Source organism: Aythya fuligula, chromosome Z (assembly GCF_009819795.1).
Source record: "Aythya fuligula isolate bAytFul2 chromosome Z, bAytFul2.pri, whole genome shotgun sequence".
In the NCBI taxonomy this organism is placed as follows: domain Eukaryota; kingdom Metazoa; phylum Chordata; class Aves; order Anseriformes; family Anatidae; genus Aythya; species Aythya fuligula.
Window position 1 is genome coordinate 84065823 of NC_045593.1, and position 19950 is coordinate 84085772.

Genomic DNA, 19950 nt, shown 5'->3' on the forward strand with positions numbered 1-19950 from the left:
ACATCTACTCTTATAGGCTATGAAATATTTTACTGTTTTCTCACAGTGCTAAGTCATACGACCCCAAAGACACAAGTGTCAGGTGTTTAATCTCTAGGTTTTTATTTCTGCCCCCATGTCTGCTTGCTCTTTCTAACACTTGTCATTATTTCAACTATTAAAGAAAATCAACAAAGATACAGCTTTATAAAGAATTGAATACTAGCTATTTTCTGTGTTACTTACTGTCAGAGGACAACAAAAAGCAGTGAAACAAACTCTCACCCACTTAACATGGATACTCTCAGAGCTCACTGTAACAAGCAGCATAACAAAATCAGGGAGCCAATCCACACTTACTTGCCAGGCTGCAACTGAAGAACTGGTCATGACTGTTTTGTGAAGCTCCTCCAGGATGGTATCTGGAAGCTCTTTGTGAGACTGCAACAGCTGCTTACACTGAACTTGTCTCAAAAGCAAAAACAGAGCCGGGTGCTCAGGACAGCTCTTTAAACCCTAAAACCAGATGGAATCAGAACGATCATTTAAAAATATCAGAAGATACTTTCTTTTTTGCCATTTGAGCCTTTACAAATAAGAGCATTGAAAACATTCTCAAGATCCTTGCAACATGGCATTTTCCCCTACTCTGCAGAAAGAAGTGTTCCAGGAATTGACACATGGGAATAGAAACTTTTTTTCCTTTTACCCTTAAAATACATTTGAAATCATTCCTACATTTTGCATCTGTCTTACCATTAGAGGTTTCTGAAAGATAGATAAGTGGCAGACCTCTATCTCCAGTTTGGCTTGACAATCACTAGAAGTTTTGGGCTGATGGGGGAAAAAGTCTATCCCACGACTGAAGTGACCTCAAGAATGTTCAATTTTTTGTTTAGTTTAGATTCTCTCAGATAGGGTTCTTTATTCTCATTGGAACGGGAGCACTTTACTAAACATTTCCTGCCTTAACAAGCTGGATCTTAGAAGAACACCCAGATTGCAGAGACTTTATGAAACAAAATAAAAGCTGTTAGTATTTGCTTCAATTTTTCTACCCAACAGCAAGTGTGGAATTAAGTTGCCTGTCTCAAATTCAGAGTGCAGTGCCTGACTTGTCATTCCCAGTTATATCACCTTCTGGAAATCCTAAGATCCAAAATGCTCAGTGAGAGCTAACGATACCAGAGAGTCTTTGGTTTCTACAGAAACTGCAGGCACTGACTCTCTTTTTCCTAAATTATTTAACTAAAAAAAAAAAAGCAAAAATCACCATAATCTCTTCCTACTCCTTCCCCAGATACCATGTTGTATTTTTAGCAATATCCAATCCTTTTTTAATATTACCAAGGTCCGTGGACATGATATGCAGAAGAGGAAAACACCACCACCCCAAGCACTTTTAGGGGAAAATACTTTCCTGTCTCTTAAAAATATCAGCATGTTCACTGAATCTCATTTTTAGGAACTAATTCCCTTTCCCACCAGTATAGAAGTGCTATAAGCAAGGAAGACATCTGCAAAGGATTAGCCACTTTCCTAAGTGAAAGTCAAGCACGTCTGCTGCTGAGTCCAATTACTATTTTGTTAATCTTTTGCAAACTTCTTATATACACACTTGAAGGCTGTTAATACAACAGTCCCCTTCTCCAGTTGTGTTGCCTCAAGATTTTTCCTTTTAATAATTAAACTTGCAGCATCCACTTGTGGATTTGAAATTGACTACCAATGTAACTTAACCACGGATCAGAAGACAGTTAAGTCCCCTGAAAGTCTCCTGAGTGGATTTCTTGTCTTTTATTTCTCTAATGCTTTGCTTAACTCTAAGTTAATATTTAAGGGCAGAACAAGTTTCATCGCCCAATACATTCATCATGCAATGATTTCTATACAACTCTTTTCACATTCTGACAGTATGCTGCTGTCGTACCTTGTTACAAAGTGCTTCAGCTTCTGAGATTTTACCAGTCTCCTCTAAACTGGTGATAGCTTGACATAGAGACCAATCTTCAAGAGTCTGGATATAATTACGTGGAAGGTTACTTTCTCCAGCTGCAAAAGCACATAAAACACTAAACTGAGTTACTGTACACTCTGTAGTGCCCTACCACGTCACATGTAAGGGAGAATGACCTAGTATGGGAGAATTTCTAGGAGTATTGGACTGACATCGCTTCCTTCATTCGTGGGAGTATTAAGAGATGATAAGATTGAAAACGACAGGATAGAACAACAAATCCACCCTTTGAGTTAAAGGTTTGAAAATAATTGATTTAATTCCAGTTTTCAAAACACTATGGATATTAAGCAAGGCAGGCCTATTAATTGAGGTTATCATTCTGCTGGAAAAGTTACAGAGCTCACTGAATACTTCAGCCTCTTCTTGTGAACAGTGTCCCTTTGCTCATCTCAGAGTTCAGAAGTACTATTTAAAAAAATAAAATAAAATTTGAGGCTCTGGATGAAAACGCAAGCTACAATTAATTAATTAACACTAGCACTACATTAGGATTTAGTATTTTTATAGGAAAAAATACAGCTGCAACTCAAATTACTACTAAGCAATTCATATCGTATATGCAAACTTCTGAAATTCAGGATAGCATTGCAAGGTTAGAACACTTCGATTATATTTATTTATTTATTTATTTATTTATTTAATAAAAAGTTTTGTATCTTACTTTTGGCTGAAATTGTAGATACCAGTGTCATCTCTAGACCTGTTCGCTTTGGCTGAGTGTTGTTTAGACAGACAACAGTGTTCTCAGTGTGACAGGCTGCCATTAGCACTGCCCATGCAGCGGGGTTATCTAGGAGAAAACAATGGTTAAAGGCAACTCGTGCCCATTCTAAATAGTTCGGTAGTTCATTTAGAATGATTAAGCATAAAAACATAGCCATCAATGGAACCACATATAGTAAATAAAGGTAATGAGAACAAGGCAAGTAATCCAATCAGACACACATCAGCTTAGCCCAAGGCAGCAGACAAGTATTCGCATCTAACAAGTAAGCTTTTTCAAATTTTAAGGCAAAAATGCCATTTCTAAAGCCAACAAATGTATTTTTCATATGGACACTAGTGTGTTTAATTCCAGTGACACACACTAACCTTGACTATCGTTTAGTGCCACATAAGAGAGACAGAAAAAATCTCACGATGCCATCCGCAGCTTCCATTCATACGGACTCATTCTAGTTCAACCACCAGCATGCAAGTTATGGTGATTACAGATAGATGCCTACTTCTACTGTCAGTTAAAACAAGCTCAGAATTAGCTTGAATTAGCCCAGTCAAGAACACATATAACTGTAAGAGTCTGGTCTCTGTCCTGAATCAGACAGAGCACAAATAAAAATTGCAGCTATGAAAATTTTCAGTCCAAAGATAGGTTTTTCTTTGTCAAGAAAATAAAAGACAGCTTGACAGTCTAATAAAGTAGAATGCAAACTATACTGCTTATGAATAGCAGTCAGTCTTGTGTATATCTGGGGGAAAGTAATTTTTTTTTTCACTTTCAGCCCCACTGACTTGATGCATCCAAGCAATAATAATGCAGAACAAACTATGTGTTAGTACTTCATCTTCAACACTTACTTTTTAAAGTCCTTAAAAACCCTACCAGATTTACACTTTATACATTTAATGAAGATCACCATTTAGAAATAGGTGAACAGCTGCCTACAGTTTATAACCAGCATACTGTAATAGAAAATTTCCAATTCTAATTCCCAAGATAGATGAGTAAGTCTCCTCTGCTTGGTGTGGCATACTGATCCTGAGGGAACAAGTGTTTTACTTTTTTCTTACATACAAAATAATACTTATCTCTTCTCCTGCTGAGGAAGTAACAAATTGCTCATGTTTTCAGAACAGGCCATGAAACTCAGGGATTTTTTCCCCATCTGGTTGAATTCACCAAGCATAAACTTACAATGACAGTTAAAATTTCCATTCAAGGTGTTCTCCCCAAAACACAGACAGGCAAAACAAAATAACAGAATGACCCAAGGAAAGCAAATACTTTGTTAGCACAACAATTTTGTGTTTGATTAGTAAAAATCTAATCACTAGCATATTTGAGAACACAGTCACCTGGACAGAGGTGGATTGCCTTCTGAATATTCTTCAGAGGATTTTCGTTCTGATCTTTTAACATGTGATATCCTGCTGCCAACTGATTCACTGCAACATTTAGTAGGGCTTCCTACGAAATACAACATAAGAGTGACTTAACACTACATGTAAGCGATCAGATGGAGTTCATTTTAGGATTGTTTAATGGAATTATAAAGTCTGCATTTTAGGGGAGACGAACCTTTCCATATCTTGAATCAAGTGCATGTGCAATGTTTCCTGCCATGGCTCCACCCTGCGACATAAAAAGAAAAAAAAAAGAAAAACAACAAGGTTATATGATTAAGAAACATTATAAAATCTGTGAGGCAAGATCTTTTTGTCTGTATTGATCAGAAATATAAAGTTTGCACAATGGAATATTTTCCTTTCCTACAGACAAATCTCTTCATAGAGAATTATGAAGAGATATTCAAGATCAGAACTTAGCCACAACTTGTGTTTGTAAATTAAAGTTTCATAGAGACAGGAATTTGTTCCAGGTGCTATTTCTATATACAGAATCACAGAATCACAGAATTTCTAGGTTGGAAGAGACCTCAAGATCATCAAGTCCAACCTCTGACCTAACACTAACAGTCCCCACTAAACCAAATCCCTAAGCTCCACATCTAAACGTCTTTTAGATATTTGACATACATTAAGGGAATGAGTGTTTATTTGGAGAAGAGCTACCAGTAAGTACAAAAGCAACAAAGAAATACTGGGTAATTAAATAAGTAAAGTTGAGTACAGTAACAAAATTCAACATATATAAAACCTTTTAAAAAAATGTATATTGTATACAAACACAAAAAATCATTTTATATAAATTACATACATTTAGTACAATCTTCTTGATGAAATACTTCTGGTAGATTTAGTCTATTTCAAGAAGATAAAGGTTCACCATGCCGTTAAGGACACAAATAATTGGATAAGTAATTTGTTCAGCACGTACCTGTGCACTGCTCAAAATGTATTTATATTTAAAGTTTTCATGTTAACTACTGAATGCACATGTACTGAAGCATGGTGTGTTTACGCTTTTTCTTCAGATAAGAAACAACACATAGTACACCCAGGTTATAAACAGTACAGACTTATTACAGCAATGCACTTACTTCTGTCTTCTGTAATGCATACAGTGGAACTAGTCGAGACAAAAGAGACCAAAGAGCGGGATTATCAGGGTTACTGGGAAAACAAAAACAAGCATATTAGATTTTCTGGTTTAGAAATGAATCCAGTCTTCTGTGACTTTGTAGGCAGCTGCTGTAAATACCAAACAGATCTTTTGTTTTTAGAAAGAAGTTCAGTTGTTGCACAAGTGCAGTTGTAAATAGATGTGTCTAGTAATTTAAAACAAACAAACAACTCTTGTATTATAGTACTGGCTAAAGAAAAAAGTGTATAATATGCAAATTGATATTCACAGGAAGAAAATGGACAAACTCAAAGACTACAGGTTTGGTTCTTCTAGTCTGAGGAACAAGGAATTTTAACTGTAGTTTTGGGGAAAAACATTGTTTGAAGCATAGCTTATGAAATCACCTTGAAAGAGTTTAAGGTGTGGCTTGTTTAAAGGCAATAATTAAAATTTCCCCTTCCCGTAATGCCTAGGTTACTTAAAACACTTTTAAACTCAGACTTCTATTTAAGGGAATGAACTGCTTCAGCTGCTGCTGTTAAATATTAAATAAAAGGCCTAAAGATCTTCTTAGTTGAAAGATCTGGTAAGCAAAATGAAGAATACTTTTATAGCATAGTGAACTGCTTTGACTACCAAAGAAGCCACCAAAACAAAAACAGAAAAAAACCAAACACGTACAAGCCATGAAGTTTTTGCCACTTGATACTTTAAGTAAGACAGAATAAAGCAAACTTCTGTCTGCTGATTCTACAATCTTAAATGAGCCACTTTCATGCCACTTTCATGTTTGAAAAACTTTTTTTTTTTTTTAAGAGAAGAATGTTGCAAACAAGTTTTGCTTACTTATCAGCATCAATAAAGCAACACATTTACAAGGCAATCTAAATATTAACAAAATACATACCTATGTATTGCTTTTGAGACTTCTCTCTGGACTGCCATGTTTCTACCTTGTAATGCATAAACAGCAGATGCAATAAGGCACCTTTCATAAATCCCATCTTTTCCTTTCTCATGCTTCAGTAATTCTTTTAAGGCTGCTGTCGCAAGTGTAACATCCTGCTTTACCAGTCCTAGTGTGCACAAAGCCTTTAGACTTTCTGTACTAGGTTCCTTTAATGAGCTGTTGAATCAGAGGGAGAGGAGACATTATTTTGGAGCAGAAATTGAACTTACCATCAATGTTACAGTACTTGATGCTTTTGAGTCCTCTTGCTCCCATGCATCACCTATGATATGCTGAATTAACACTAAGAGATGCTGGAACAAGCTAGACCAGTAAATTTGAGACATCAAGATACAGAAAGTGGTTGTGTGCCATTTCAGGTAGTGTGCTACACTCAGTAGTTATTAGTTATAACTACTTGGCAAGGCTCCACCACATTAGGTACCCTTTAGTAGCACCCATAAAAGGAATGGCAAAAGAATGTCTAACACTGAAACCTATTTACTTTTCCTGAAGACACCTGTACTTCTAACTCATGTCATAAGTGAGTTGCAGTGTGCCTATTTCCAACTTTGCAACAGAAATCCAGGAAGGAAAAAGCCAGAAATGAGCCTGCTGCATAGAACTGGTCTTTCAATTTGGCTGTTCTGAGAAATTAAAGCTTGTTTACATCAAGATTTCTTCCAACTTAGTGTACTTGAAGCATGCTTTCTACCATGAATTAGTTTTAGTATCAGTACTGAGTTATGCTATTCTGTTCATTACGAGAAAGAGTTTAACCTCATCTCAACAGTACTCCCAGCTTTATTAGAGACCTACTAGCCACAGTGAATGACTTTTTTTCTGCAAATTATATAGAACAGGTGGAGAACTCTCAACTCAAATTAATCCCCAGAACTTTGACTTTGCATAATACACACAGCTCATTACAAACAACCAAAATAAAATATGTTAACTGATGTACTAATTGAAGCTATTCTTACAACAAAAGCAATTCAATAAATGACAATACAAAATAAAAGGAGGCAAAAAAAAAAAAAGACCAGAATAGGGCATAGCAACAGTAATTTGGAGTTACTTAATTGTCATGTCCTATACACAACTGCAGAATGAAATGCTGCCTACCTTCACTTATCAGGTGACCACAATAAGGTTCTTAATCAAGCTTTTTTAGAATAATTTTTATAAATAATAATCTTTAGATAAATGATCTTTAACTATTAACTAATCTTACATAATTACTGCATTTGAAAGAAATACAAGAATGTGAACATCCTGTTCTATATTTCGTTTTCAGTTCCTGGCAAAAAAGAAATTCCACCAGCTGTTACATGCAACCTTGAATAGCCAACACCGAACACGTCAGCTGGTGGAAGGGCACAGCTCTCCCACGAGTAAGAAGAGTTACTCTATCGCACTAGCTACACAGACATACTCACTACCAAAATCTCTGTGTTAAACTTACAAAGAAAGAAGAAAAAGGAATCTTCTTGCTCAGTGCCCTACCTAGGCCCTTCAAGTTCCCCTGCACAAATTCCTACTAACAAAGACCTATGATTAGAATGTACAGGCCTCTTTTCTTCTAATTAAAATTCACTGTATAAATTTGCAACATTGTGCTTCAGATTTAGATCTGAACATATTCACTGTAGTGTTACTTTTCTAAAGCATTTTTTACTTTTCTATTATTATTTTAAACACAAATGACTACCACCATATAGGAAATGCTCACTGTTATTGTTAAGGACAAAAATAGAACTCTGCAGTGATTAATAGGATGTACCAGCTCCCCAGCTAATTAGTTTGCTAACTCATCAGTTACTCAGGCTTCAGCGTAGTCATGAATCTTCACTATTTCAGTAACTTCACGAGTCTTCTGGCAAGATGAGGACTGTACAGCCATTACTGAAATTCTCTGTTGACCGACTTGATCCTGAGGCCCCCAACAAAAGTGACTTTTCAGTTTTAGCAGTACAATAAAGCGTCATATACTGATTGTTATTCCCTCCATTCACCATTTAAACAGTAGTGTCTTTGCAGCATCCACTTTGTTCTGCTTATATTCTATTATTGCCAAGGCAGTCAGGATATGTGCTTTATCTTGTTCAGACTCGGCAACAGACAGGGCTTTCTCATAGGCTGTTAAAAAAAAAAAAAAAAAAAGACAGTATTGAAGAATGGAAGGAAAGACATTGCTCATAAAGCCTCTGGAAAGGCATGATATTAATACATACACACACACACAAGGCACTTTGGTTTCAGGTTCACTACATTTTCATGCCTCACATCATACTGCAGAACACACAACTAAGACATTATAAAGCAAATGTAGGTTGGAAAATGCCAGGATTATTTACAGCCTATTTAATATGTAGCAAATGGAAATAAATCTGAGAAGTAGTGCAGGGATATCTAGAGAAAAAGGCTTAATAAGTACAGTTTAAAGATTCTCCTATGACAGTATATTTATGAAATAGTTTTTGAGATGGGCAGACAACTCCAATCAAAAACAGAGTTCTTTACAATGGTGAGCTGGCTGCTCTACTGTGAGTGCTTACACTTCCACACTTATAATTCAGTACACCTCTTTGTGAAGTCTCACATATTGGCAGTGTAGAACATGACAATATGGCACTTACATTTATTACTAAAGCTAATGTGTTTTGTACACTACATTAATCTCCCACCCAGAAATGATTTTCCCAAGAAAGCCATTAGTGAGAGATAGTGAGAGAAGCTAAGAGCACAAGAGGTTAATGAACAAGAATTAAACATTATAAAAATGTAGCTTTCCTTAGTACATTTGAATAGCTCTAGCACTCAACAACTAAATGATTAAAATAGCTACAGAATTTGTACTTGTACATTGGGACTGAAAGAGTGAAATAATCTCAACCACAGCTAGGTTGGTTAGACGAATAAACTTTGTCATTCTAAGTGCAGTACTTTGACTTAGGCAGATGTTTACCTTTAATACTTTCTTGTAAGAGTCCTTTTTTGAAGTAGGCTAATGCTATCCCCACAATGCCATCAAAATCAGTTAGAGGTATTGATGAATAAACCTCAATGGCTTTATCACATTCACCAATGGCACTGTGGAAAAAAAACACAACTATTGTTAGTATGAAGGATGTAGCAAGAACTGTTAGAATTTAGAAAAGCTGTCCATGCAGCTGAGAATCCTGTTTTGAACAGCAGTTGTAAGCACATATCTGGAAAAGTGCAGCACTAGGACAAGAATGTGCAATATTTCTTACCCTCCTCCTGTTACAGCAGTTCCTCTTTCCAACTACCTCTTGCATGAAAAATAGTTGGTGGGGAAAATGTGCAGGATAGCTATATGTAAAGATGTAGCTTAACGGTCAGCACAATGGAATAGGGAAGGAGAGTAGGAAAATTGCAAAGGTGAAAAAACAAGAGAAAAATCAAATCAAAGCATGCACATGCACACAAACAGATACAGAATTCTTGTTCTGAGGCCACTATGGAAGAAATTATGCAGGGAGATATTATTAGAACTAGTTATTAGTTATTGAACTGTTAGTCGTGTAAGTTGCACACAGGAATCACCATGCATACAGTGTGCATCTGAGACTATGGAAAACTGAAGAGCTGCTTCAGAAATCTCTGAAATTTAAGAATGAATTATTACATTATCACAGCCTAGGCATTACAGTTACATGCACAGAAAATTAAGAATACATTAATGTTTCCCTATAGCATTGACAAAATCTAATAAGCAAAACTTGAGCCATCTCACATCAAGGAAGAGTTTGAAAGTCTTCATCTATTAACACTGGTGCCCCACCTTCCATCAGAACTCAAAGCAAATCATGAGGTCTTTTCCAACCTTAATGATTCTATGATTCCATTAAGGGAACTCAATTGTGTGTAGGGTTGCAGCAGAAAGGGTCAGCAGCAGAAAGGTCACATGCATACAACATCCTAACCATGCATGCTTAAAGTCATACAAGTGAACACAAATTCAAAGGGCAGGTAGAAAGGACTTCTAATAAACCTTAAAGCAGCTACATTATTCAAACTAAACATACCTGAATCCAAAGTGTGGAGAAATTTAAAAAAAAAAAAAAATTTACCCTGGAGACTGTACAGCTACACTGTTTAGACTCTATTTAAGGATCAAACTGAGTTCAAGGGAATCACTGATCTGTTATAAACTGCCAAGAGGTAGTGCAATTCCTTTAATTTGTTTTTGATATAGTACCCATTTCTGGAGAACATACAGAGTTCAGTCAGACTTGTCTACAATTAAGAATGATGTTTAATAAACTATTTTCTCTGTTGACCTTTCGCCATTTGGCCTCACATAAGTTTTTCAGCACTGCATTCACTACATCCAAAGCTGAAGCTAGGGGCTGGGATAAATATGTCAACAAACACTTACCACAGTGATCTGCCATAGTTTTGCATAGCTATATTATATTTCTCAGTATCCTCAGAGTTTTTCAGTAATGAAGCGGCCCTTAAAATAACCACAATTAAGAGTAATTATCATAGGACTATAACACAAGTATTCTGACATTAGTTTTCAGAGCAGAATGGACAAGTGTTTTACACAGAAATCTTTTTATGCATAAGCACAGAAAGCACAGAGACAATCTTACAAAGTTTAATGCATCACCAAACATGCTCTCCAAATGTGGTTTCCTTCACCACCCTCCTCTACCATTCGAAAAGAAAAAAAACCCTCACATTAATCAGTATAGAGACCAAAACAAAACAACAAAAACAAAAACAAAAAAAGAGAGATGCCATACACTGAATTAGCCAAATGTCCTAGTAAGATGCTCAGCCTTGGAACGACTTTATTTTTCCTTGTTACTTGTGTTCTACATTTCCAAACTTGATATAAGAACATCCTCACATTTCCCTTGCAGTACAGTTAGTTGAAATGTACTGCTGAGTACATTGAAAATAAGGTTTACTGCAAGAAAAGAAAAGCCTTTATAGAAAAAGAGGACAAGGAGCTTCTATCAGTAAACATTCCAGTACGTATAACCCACCTCTCATAAGCATCTTTTGCCTGCCTTTTTAGATCCATATACTCATTCAGGTAACCAAGCATCGTGAAAGCAGATGCATCATCTGGATTTCTTTCTAGAAAATCAGAATTAACAATACAGGAGAATGTAATCAGAAAGAGCTGTGAAAAGCATTAGAAAAAACACTGCTACGTTGATGCTACAGTACACACACACACACACATATATAAAGCACTTTGCCAAGTGCTTCTGTCAGTTGCTCACTGGAATTATTTGACAGGCTGCAAACAAATAAAGAAGAGATACTAAGACCACAACATGACATCAGGCTAGCTCAAAAGTGTTTCAACTCTTATGACACGGTATTGATGCATCCAATATATTTTATTTTTTTAAGCTCACTGTGTTTCAGCTCACTGTGGTTTGTGGTGGTTTTTTTTTTTGGTAATGAAATATTAAATTACTCAGCTTGTACTGACTCTAGTAAGATACTAGCAGAACCTTACGGTTTATTTATTTTCAATACTACAACATTGAAAGGCTTGTCAATAGCTACAGTTGTCATCTCAGTTCTAACAGTTTTTCCTAGACCAGAAAGGGGAACATAGGCCTTTCTTGAAATCTGCTTAGGGATTTTACAAATGCCTCCTCACACTTACTTCATTTTAAGTGCTTGTAACTTAGTTTGTAGCTCTAAAAATACCAGCAATGGACATATTTAGTCCAAGGATATATTTACAGTAAGAGATGCAGATTAAAGAAAATCCACACTTGCTCCATCCACCTTCTGGGCTAAATATACACAAGCTTATCACAACATGGAGGCCATGCTGTCTTGAAACCATGCCCAAGAAAGTCTTCTTTCTCTTACTGAAGCTTAACACTATTGTGTGCTTCAGGTTATGAAGTTTTACAGCATCCACAAACAGCCTAACATCTAGCACATGGGCAAAAAAGCTAGCAGCTATCTGCACAGACACAGAGATATACTCAAGTGAAGTCAGATACCAGACACCTGATAGCAAGTATAACAAGGCTCTGGTCCTCACTGTGCTCAGTTTCTGAAATGAAGTCTGGTGGAATGATAGAACTCATACCTATTTTGTTCTGGTGCATTAATAAAAAATCAGTAACCAATTAACCTCATTTTGTCTGCTTAATTTACAACATAAAAGCTTAGTCCAGCTGAATCACTCTCTGCCAGACCGTATACAGAAGTAGACATTTAACACATCTCTTAGTCAGGCTTGGCAATTCAGAGAGGTATCTACGTTACCTACCTGTATATTTGGTCATTACCACCTGAGCTGCTGGAATAGCATTCATTTGAACAATGTTGTACTGATACACCTCAGTATTTCTGTTGCTTTTATCCTGCAGTGTTGAACAAACCCAGTGGGCATAGCCTTTTGCTCCCTCAGTCTCAGGAAATAAAAAACACACAAATTGAGAGTCATTAAACCTGCTCAAGTAACACTGAAACGCTTAAAGATCATAGTAATTCTTTGTTTTAACACAATGTTGGCTAAAAGTCTACATAACTGTTAAGCAGTACAATAAAACACTGAACTGGATTGCTGCAAACAAAAATTGTCCTTCGGGCAAAAAGAACTCTCATATTTACGTATCACTTATGACACACTGGAGAGACGACAAATAAGAAAAGTTTAAGACAATGTAAAGTCCTCCACTTTCTTAGGACCCTGGCAGTATCCCGGGTCTTTCTGGCAGTATCTGCCAGTATACTGGCAGTATCCTTGTTCTTTCCTGTTTTTGTCTCCAGTTTATGCCTTTGATCTCTGTCCAGTTCTGTGGAACATCAAGAAATTTTTTTTCACAACTTATGGAGCAGAGTTCTTGGACCACTGGGACTAAAGCACTTAACAAAATAACTGCTTGCCATTCAGCGCCAGCACAGGCCAGGAACACCAACATGGAATTCAGACAATCCCATTTGGAACAAGACTCTAGCTGTCCCATCATTAAAGAAACCTATTTTTAAATAAAAAAAAATACATCACCTAACTAGACATAAGATTAGACATAAAGAATCTTCAGTACAATATAACTGTTACACTTACATGCATACTAAGTTCAGTTGTATGCCTGAAGAGATCCATAGTATCATAGCTGCCAACTTTTTCCGCAACAAGAGCCTACAGAGAAGCAAAGGTTCCTGTGGTCAGGTACTTAAAAAATTATGACATTGACAAGAGCCTCAGTACACATTACTTCTGGCACATCTTAGGTAATTAACATGAAAATAATTTATATTCTCATGAAATTATACACTGCTCTCTTGAGACTCCACCTGAAATACTGCATCCAGCTCTAGGGCCCCAGGATAAGGACATGTACCTGTTGAAGAGGGCCCAGAGGAGGCCACAACAATGACCAAAGGGCTGGAGCAACTCTCCTATGAAGAGAAACTGAGAGAGTAGGGGTTGTTCAGCCTGGAGAAAAGAAGGCTCCAGGGAGAGCTTACAGCAGCCTGCCAGTACCTAAACAGGTCTACAGAAAAGCTGTGGAGGGTCTCTGTAAGGGGGTGTAGGGACAAGACAAAGGGTAATGGCATTAAACTAAAAGAGGGTAGATTTAAATGAGATGTAAGGGAGAAATTCTTTAATAGAGACTGGTGATGCACTGGACTGAGTTTCCCAGAGAAGCTGCTGATGCACCATCTTTGGAAGTTTTTAAGGCCAGGTTTGATGGGGCTCTGGGAAACCTGGTCTAGTGAGAAGTGTCCCTGACCACAGCAGGGAGCTGGAGCTAAATGAGCTTTAAGATCCCTTCCAACCCAAACCACTCTCTAATTCTAAGAATAAAATGAACACTACTAAGAGGGCATAAGTAGTCTCCACGGCATCAGCACTTGACACTTAATGTGTTGGGCAGCTACTTTACATTTTTCAAGACAGAGACTTCTTGTGCATGTTAGTTCCACTTATAACAACGTATGACGGGAGCTGAATTTTGACATGATGTCAGTAGTCCTTCCTTAGAATCCGGTTTCAGTTAGATATTATTAGCAGGTCAACAGCATGGGATTATTGAGTGCACCTACAGCAATCACAAATGAGTCATGAGTACTTCTACTATTCACAGATGGCCTAGATAGCAGTGGGAGCACATCCAATCCACAGTGGTAGGTGGAGAAAGGCACCTCCCAGGACGTAAGAGCTGCTTTTGCACCAGGTACATTAGAGACTTACTGTTTTTAACAGCAAAGACAGAAAGGGGGACACTGAGAAGTGTGTTAAACAGTGCCATTAAATGAGATAGTCATACAGAAGAAGACAAAATAGCTAGCATCTTACGAAGATGGTACTTTGTTAAGAACACTTAATAATAAGCTTCAGAGCACAAAAGCGATTTTTTTAATAGATAATTTCTTATACAACTCACAATTACATTAGCCACAAAAAACATTTATATAAAGATACATGATTAATGTAGCTTCCATTATATACCAATACAGAAGCAAAGGGTCCCATCCACCCCCAGGGGAAGCAGCCGCTCCCTCTACTTAAAATCCTATGAGAACATGCTTAAGGGCCAATTCTTAGGACAAAGTGTAAAACTTCTCTTGCACTAACAACTGGATTTGGCGCACAGTTAAGATTTTTTCACATCTTACCTGCCCAACCCAGCATAGTAGGTAAGTGGGCTCCAGAGACTGGGCTATCTTGAAGGCTTCATGAGCTTGCTGCAGAACCAAAGATAATGATGCTGTTCAACTGTTTAGCATGGTAACAGATCGCTTTTGAGTATTCGTAGCTAACATGCAGTAGTATTAGAGGAGATTTTCATCAATGAAATTAGGTCACTACTAAAGAATATCTACTGTGCTTTACAGAACAACATATCACCCACAGAAATAAAGCAGTTTATCTTCTCGAAAGTAAAATATAAAATTAAAAATATTTAGAAAATCAAAGTTCCTCTCCCTTCCAAATACAATTCCTCCTCCTTGTTCTGAGGAAGAAGCTAGATTAACTGTTGGAACAATTAATATTTTAAAATCAGCCTAGGATCCAGATTTCAAAATTTGCATTTCTTTCATGTAAACAGTTTGACACATTCTGAAAATTGTTAAACTGATTACCATCCACAAGTCATAATTTTCCCTCAAGGCTGCACATGTTCATTGTTCTTCCCTTAACGTGGCACAAGGTGAACAAAGTCCTAGCCTGAGATGTCTTAGCAGTAAGGAGTTTTTACTATTAAATTATTCTTACTAAAAATAAAGCTTGACCATCACATTACAGAAATTAAATAAAATTGCTGAAATTCTTACCAGTAAATAGGATATTATGTAGTTTTAGGTGCATGAAAACCCTCGACTTCACTTAACAGGTATTCCAATTTTTATTCAGAGAAGCTCTAAAGGTTATACAGAACTATGGCAAGTCATGTGCCATATTAATGAGCAGAAAGCAGCTACCTACAGGAAAATCAGAAACTCAAAGTTTCGGTTTGTGACTAAAAGAGTTCCCAGTCAACTTGTTGTGAGTTGGTTTGATTTAGTCCTTCTCAGTCCTTCTGAACAGTTGCTATTCCACTTAGTCATTTGGAGAGAATCTTCAGCAATTTAGAGCAAGTTCACTTAACTACATCCACTCCAGAACAAATACTTAATTTGTGTGACTCAAGAAAGATGCTGATTTTACTTCATTCAATGCAAGTATGTTTTTTGAATTTGAGAGGTACACTCTCCACTTTTAGCCCACACTTTCACCCTACTATATTCCCTTAAAAAAAAAAAAGAAAAGTGGAAAGGGAAACCACATTTGAGAAATGGGAAAAAAAGTTACCTCAATGTTTCCAGTTGCTAGATACAAAACCCCCAAGTTTGTCCAGGCAACAACATTCTAGGGAGAACAAATACAAGTTAAAACCAATGTGTTCTTGCTGTATTCTAAAAAAAAAATGACACAGCATCAGGGGAAGAAAAGTTTCAAATGCCCACTTGAAACAGATGGCAGCTGCCTACAGCACTTACGATTTGCTCAGCTTGAACAGATTTGATGAACGAATGTTGAGCAAGAGCATAATTCCCAATAGCTGGAGGAAAAAAAAGGAGAGCTAGATCTAACTGAATTTCATAAACACCATTAGTTAAGTTGCCTTCTAATTTAGAATATTATGCAGCTAGGGGTCTCACTAAAGACTTACCACTACAGGAAGCAACTACACCAAGTGCATTCCAATAAAGATGATTTTTGCTGTCAAGCCTCACAGCTTTTTTGAGACACTGAAAGAAAATCAAATGTGAATTGAATTACTAGATTATCAAAAAATAAGATTTTATGCACTAAGTTATCCAGAGGGTTAGGTCTTATTGAGGACAGAGAGGTTAGGCAGAGAAACACCAAAGTTGATTTAAACTTTAAAGAATGCAACAGAAAAACAGGCAGTACCTGTAAAGATTTCTCTAGCAGTTCACTGATCTCATTCATGTCAGCATCCACTGCTGTGAGGTGCTCTGCTTGTCGATAATAATTTATTCCAAGATCACACCATATGTTAGGCAAAGGCATCAATTTTAAAGCTCTGCCGTAACACCTACAGAAACATGAATCACACACACGTATTATTCTGAGCCTCCCTAACATGAAGAACAGAAAGCTGAAAAACACTCGAGTGCTTAAAAACCTAAACCAAACAAATATGCATAAATACAAACAAAACCAGACAAGAATGGAAATCCTATGACAACTAATTTTCATTCAGACAGCTATCTTCACAGAATCCATCCTGATCTGTATTACCCCACCACTTGTGAAACTATAGATGTGCAATACTTCAAAGTTACGTCAGGTGCAATATGCATATTTTTAATTAAAACAAACATCAGCAATTTTCAGAGTTAATCTGACTTTCCCTCCAAAGTATTTTGACTACACATATCACTGTTGAGATTTTCAAAGGAGGTACATTGTCAGCCTGTCTTAACTAACACATCCAGCTGCACAAAGCTCATAAGGAGCCACAGGAGAGGCTACAAGAAAACAACTGTAAATACTTCTTTATCTCTAGCTCTATTATTGTGAGCTTCCAGGGACAGGCACAAGGAATTCCGTCTTCCAATGTAATTTAGATCCCATAACTAGGGCCCAAATTGATAACAGTTTTGTATGAAATAAATACAGACATAAAGCTTACAGTACTATCTTGGACTTTAATAATCCTGGGAGAATGGGCTAACTACTACTGCAACCACTCCATTTAGAGCAGCACAATTTGTTGAATGACAGACATGATATAGCCGTGCTCTGGAGACAGAACCAAGAAGAGCAGGTCCTAAATGAAGTGTTGAGAGCCACTGCAGCAATCCAGGGATCATACCTTTAAATGAGTGGTATAGTTTGAAAGAAGCATGAGGCCCTCTTTACCTCCTCATTAATCTTCATTAAATATCCAGGTGATAAAGATCAGCATTTGTTTCAGTTTCTAGAAATAATATAGTCTAGAACATTTGAGACTCTATACTGTGCACAGATATGTAGAAGAACTTGACAGTAAAAAAAAAAAAATAAAAAATTATTACCTTCCTCCCAGTCTGAGCAGCTCAATTTTCTTCAGCATCTGTTTGCCTTCATTTTTACCCAGAAGCAATCCTAGAACTTGAATATTCACTCTGGCTGGTGAAATAACATGCACAGTAGTACAGGTATCTCCAAGCAGTTTCCAAAGGGAAGATACATCAGGACGGTGCTTTGTTGCCCTGTAAATTGATATTTAAGAAAACCCACAAAATATCTGTTCAGACACTGCAATGCTCTTTCCTGAAAGAAAGTTCACCACTTTGAATAGTGGCACAAACTCTAATTAATTGATGGGCTGCTTGTTTGTTTTTTTTTTTTATTATTATTATTATTCTGTTTTCTTGCTACTAAATCTGTATTTTTAAAAACTTAAAAGTAATCATAAAAAGAGAAACTACAAAATGCTAACGTATTGCAATTTTGTGGAGACGAAGAGTCTGTTCTGAAAATTACCTGTTATCTATCAAAACATCAGCTGTCAACACTAACTTTTGTATTTCAGAACATTATCATTTATATTGCAAGACATGAGACATCTGCAGAAACCTAGCAGACCTTCTCCTATACCAACAGTTATCCCAGGGTTCAGTTTAGGCCACTAAAGCATTCTGTCTGATAAGCAAAACAGTAAGATTGAGGAAGGTAAGCTACAACTGCCTCTCATCCACCATTTTTGGGAGAAGTTTCCTTCCTTCTACCCGTATACACAGGATGAAAGCTGAAATGAACTGTGTGCGACTTCACACTTGTGTTATAATCAAAGGACTCTGTGTCTTTAAACACAAAAAAGAAAACTAATTACCATTCACTCTAGCAGCCTAAGTCCACAATGCATTATTCAAACCATTTTCACTAAACACTTCTACATTAGAAGCCCACTCCATTTGATTTAGTGTAACTGAAACTCCTCAAACACTTAACTCTTCTTCTTCAAACCATGAGTCCAGTGGAAATGAAATAACAGAATGTTTAGTACTAACCTTGTAAAAAATTCAAGAGCCTGCTCTATGTATTCCACAGCCCTCCTATCAAGATACTTATCAAGGGCTGATTTTGCCAGCATGAGATAGCACTCACCAAGTCCTGAAAGAAAGACAAAATATCCTCTATGAAAACAGATGCTTCCATGTTACTACTTGATAAAGGAGGTGGGGTTGTATGAAGAAAGACTGCTCCATGTTATGCTTTATGCCCTACATATACTATGCCTGATCAAAAAAATTCACAACCAAACTAACTCTGTGGCTCACAAGAGAGACTTTGCTTTTACCCCTTCCCCAGTAGCATGAACTGTAGAATAATCTGAATATTAAAATAAATTTGTGTAATTATAAAAAATATAGTATTGAAACTTTGGGTTTGTTTTCAAGAATTAACTACAGCACTCATGTGAGAGGTGCTCTGCACTGGTAAGTCTGACAAATACAGCCATATTCAGTTCACACTTCAGTCAAAAACATTATCAAATCATTGCCAAATACAAAAAGAAGAAATAATATCAAGGTAAGAAAAGTGGGAAGTTTTTTTTAGAACTGCCTGAAACCACAACTATTTAATCCTATTTAAGAATTTACTTCATATGGAAATAAATGCAATTAAAGAAACCACATCTAATACCACTATTTGTATTATTTCAGAAACAGCAAGATACTGCCTCTTTACACTGCTGGTATCTGCAGTGATTCTGTCTGACAATAAGTCACTGGATTTGAGCCTCGTTCATTCTCAGCATTTTCTTCACAGTTCTGAATCTACATTCCTCATGCTTTAGTCCCCTCTATTTATATCAAACTAATAATCATAGTAGGTACCATCTTTCTTTGCAGATTTTGGCAAACAATTAACATCAATAACATTGTGACAAACGCAGACCATATGAACTAGATGCAGCTCTGTGAGACTCTTATCATGCCCTCACTAGGTGTTTGTATTGACCACACAGAAGTCCCAAGGACATAAGCTCTTCAGACGTCAAGAAGCTCCAATCTAAAAGCAAAACTGATTTATAAAACTGATTTTATTCCCTGAAGTTATAAATGAAGAGAAATGCTGGAGCAAAGGTGAATAAACTTACTATTCAACAACACAAATAAAAAGTGCACAGAAAAGACGCATTCAAGCAACATCAGTATGTTCTCTCATCTGCCTTAAGACTACACTTCTAACAGCTCATTTCAGAAACTGTTTATTTTTTGATCAAAACT

The 19950-nt window shown here is 36.7% G+C and overlaps 1 protein-coding gene across 1 annotated transcript in view; it reads right to left on the reverse strand.

The window, feature by feature from the left end:
* TTC37 (tetratricopeptide repeat domain 37) overlaps window positions 1-19950 on the reverse strand; it is a 48426-nt gene that overhangs the window by 7647 nt on the left and 20829 nt on the right. Inside the window, exons 18-37 of the mRNA XM_032205926.1 lie at window positions 18727-18829; window positions 17749-17925; window positions 16619-16763; window positions 16374-16452; window positions 16201-16262; window positions 16013-16069; window positions 14836-14904; window positions 13280-13354; window positions 12479-12620; window positions 11220-11313; window positions 10601-10678; window positions 9164-9288; window positions 8211-8334; window positions 6154-6372; window positions 5221-5293; window positions 4299-4352; window positions 4076-4187; window positions 2661-2789; window positions 1910-2031; window positions 340-495 (exon numbers count right to left, since the gene is read on the reverse strand). Of these exons, the coding sequence (XP_032061817.1) occupies window positions 340-495; window positions 1910-2031; window positions 2661-2789; window positions 4076-4187; window positions 4299-4352; window positions 5221-5293; window positions 6154-6372; window positions 8211-8334; window positions 9164-9288; window positions 10601-10678; window positions 11220-11313; window positions 12479-12620; window positions 13280-13354; window positions 14836-14904; window positions 16013-16069; window positions 16201-16262; window positions 16374-16452; window positions 16619-16763; window positions 17749-17925; window positions 18727-18829 (2195 nt within the window). The remainder of the gene's footprint in view (window positions 1-339; window positions 496-1909; window positions 2032-2660; window positions 2790-4075; window positions 4188-4298; window positions 4353-5220; window positions 5294-6153; window positions 6373-8210; window positions 8335-9163; window positions 9289-10600; window positions 10679-11219; window positions 11314-12478; window positions 12621-13279; window positions 13355-14835; window positions 14905-16012; window positions 16070-16200; window positions 16263-16373; window positions 16453-16618; window positions 16764-17748; window positions 17926-18726; window positions 18830-19950) is intronic.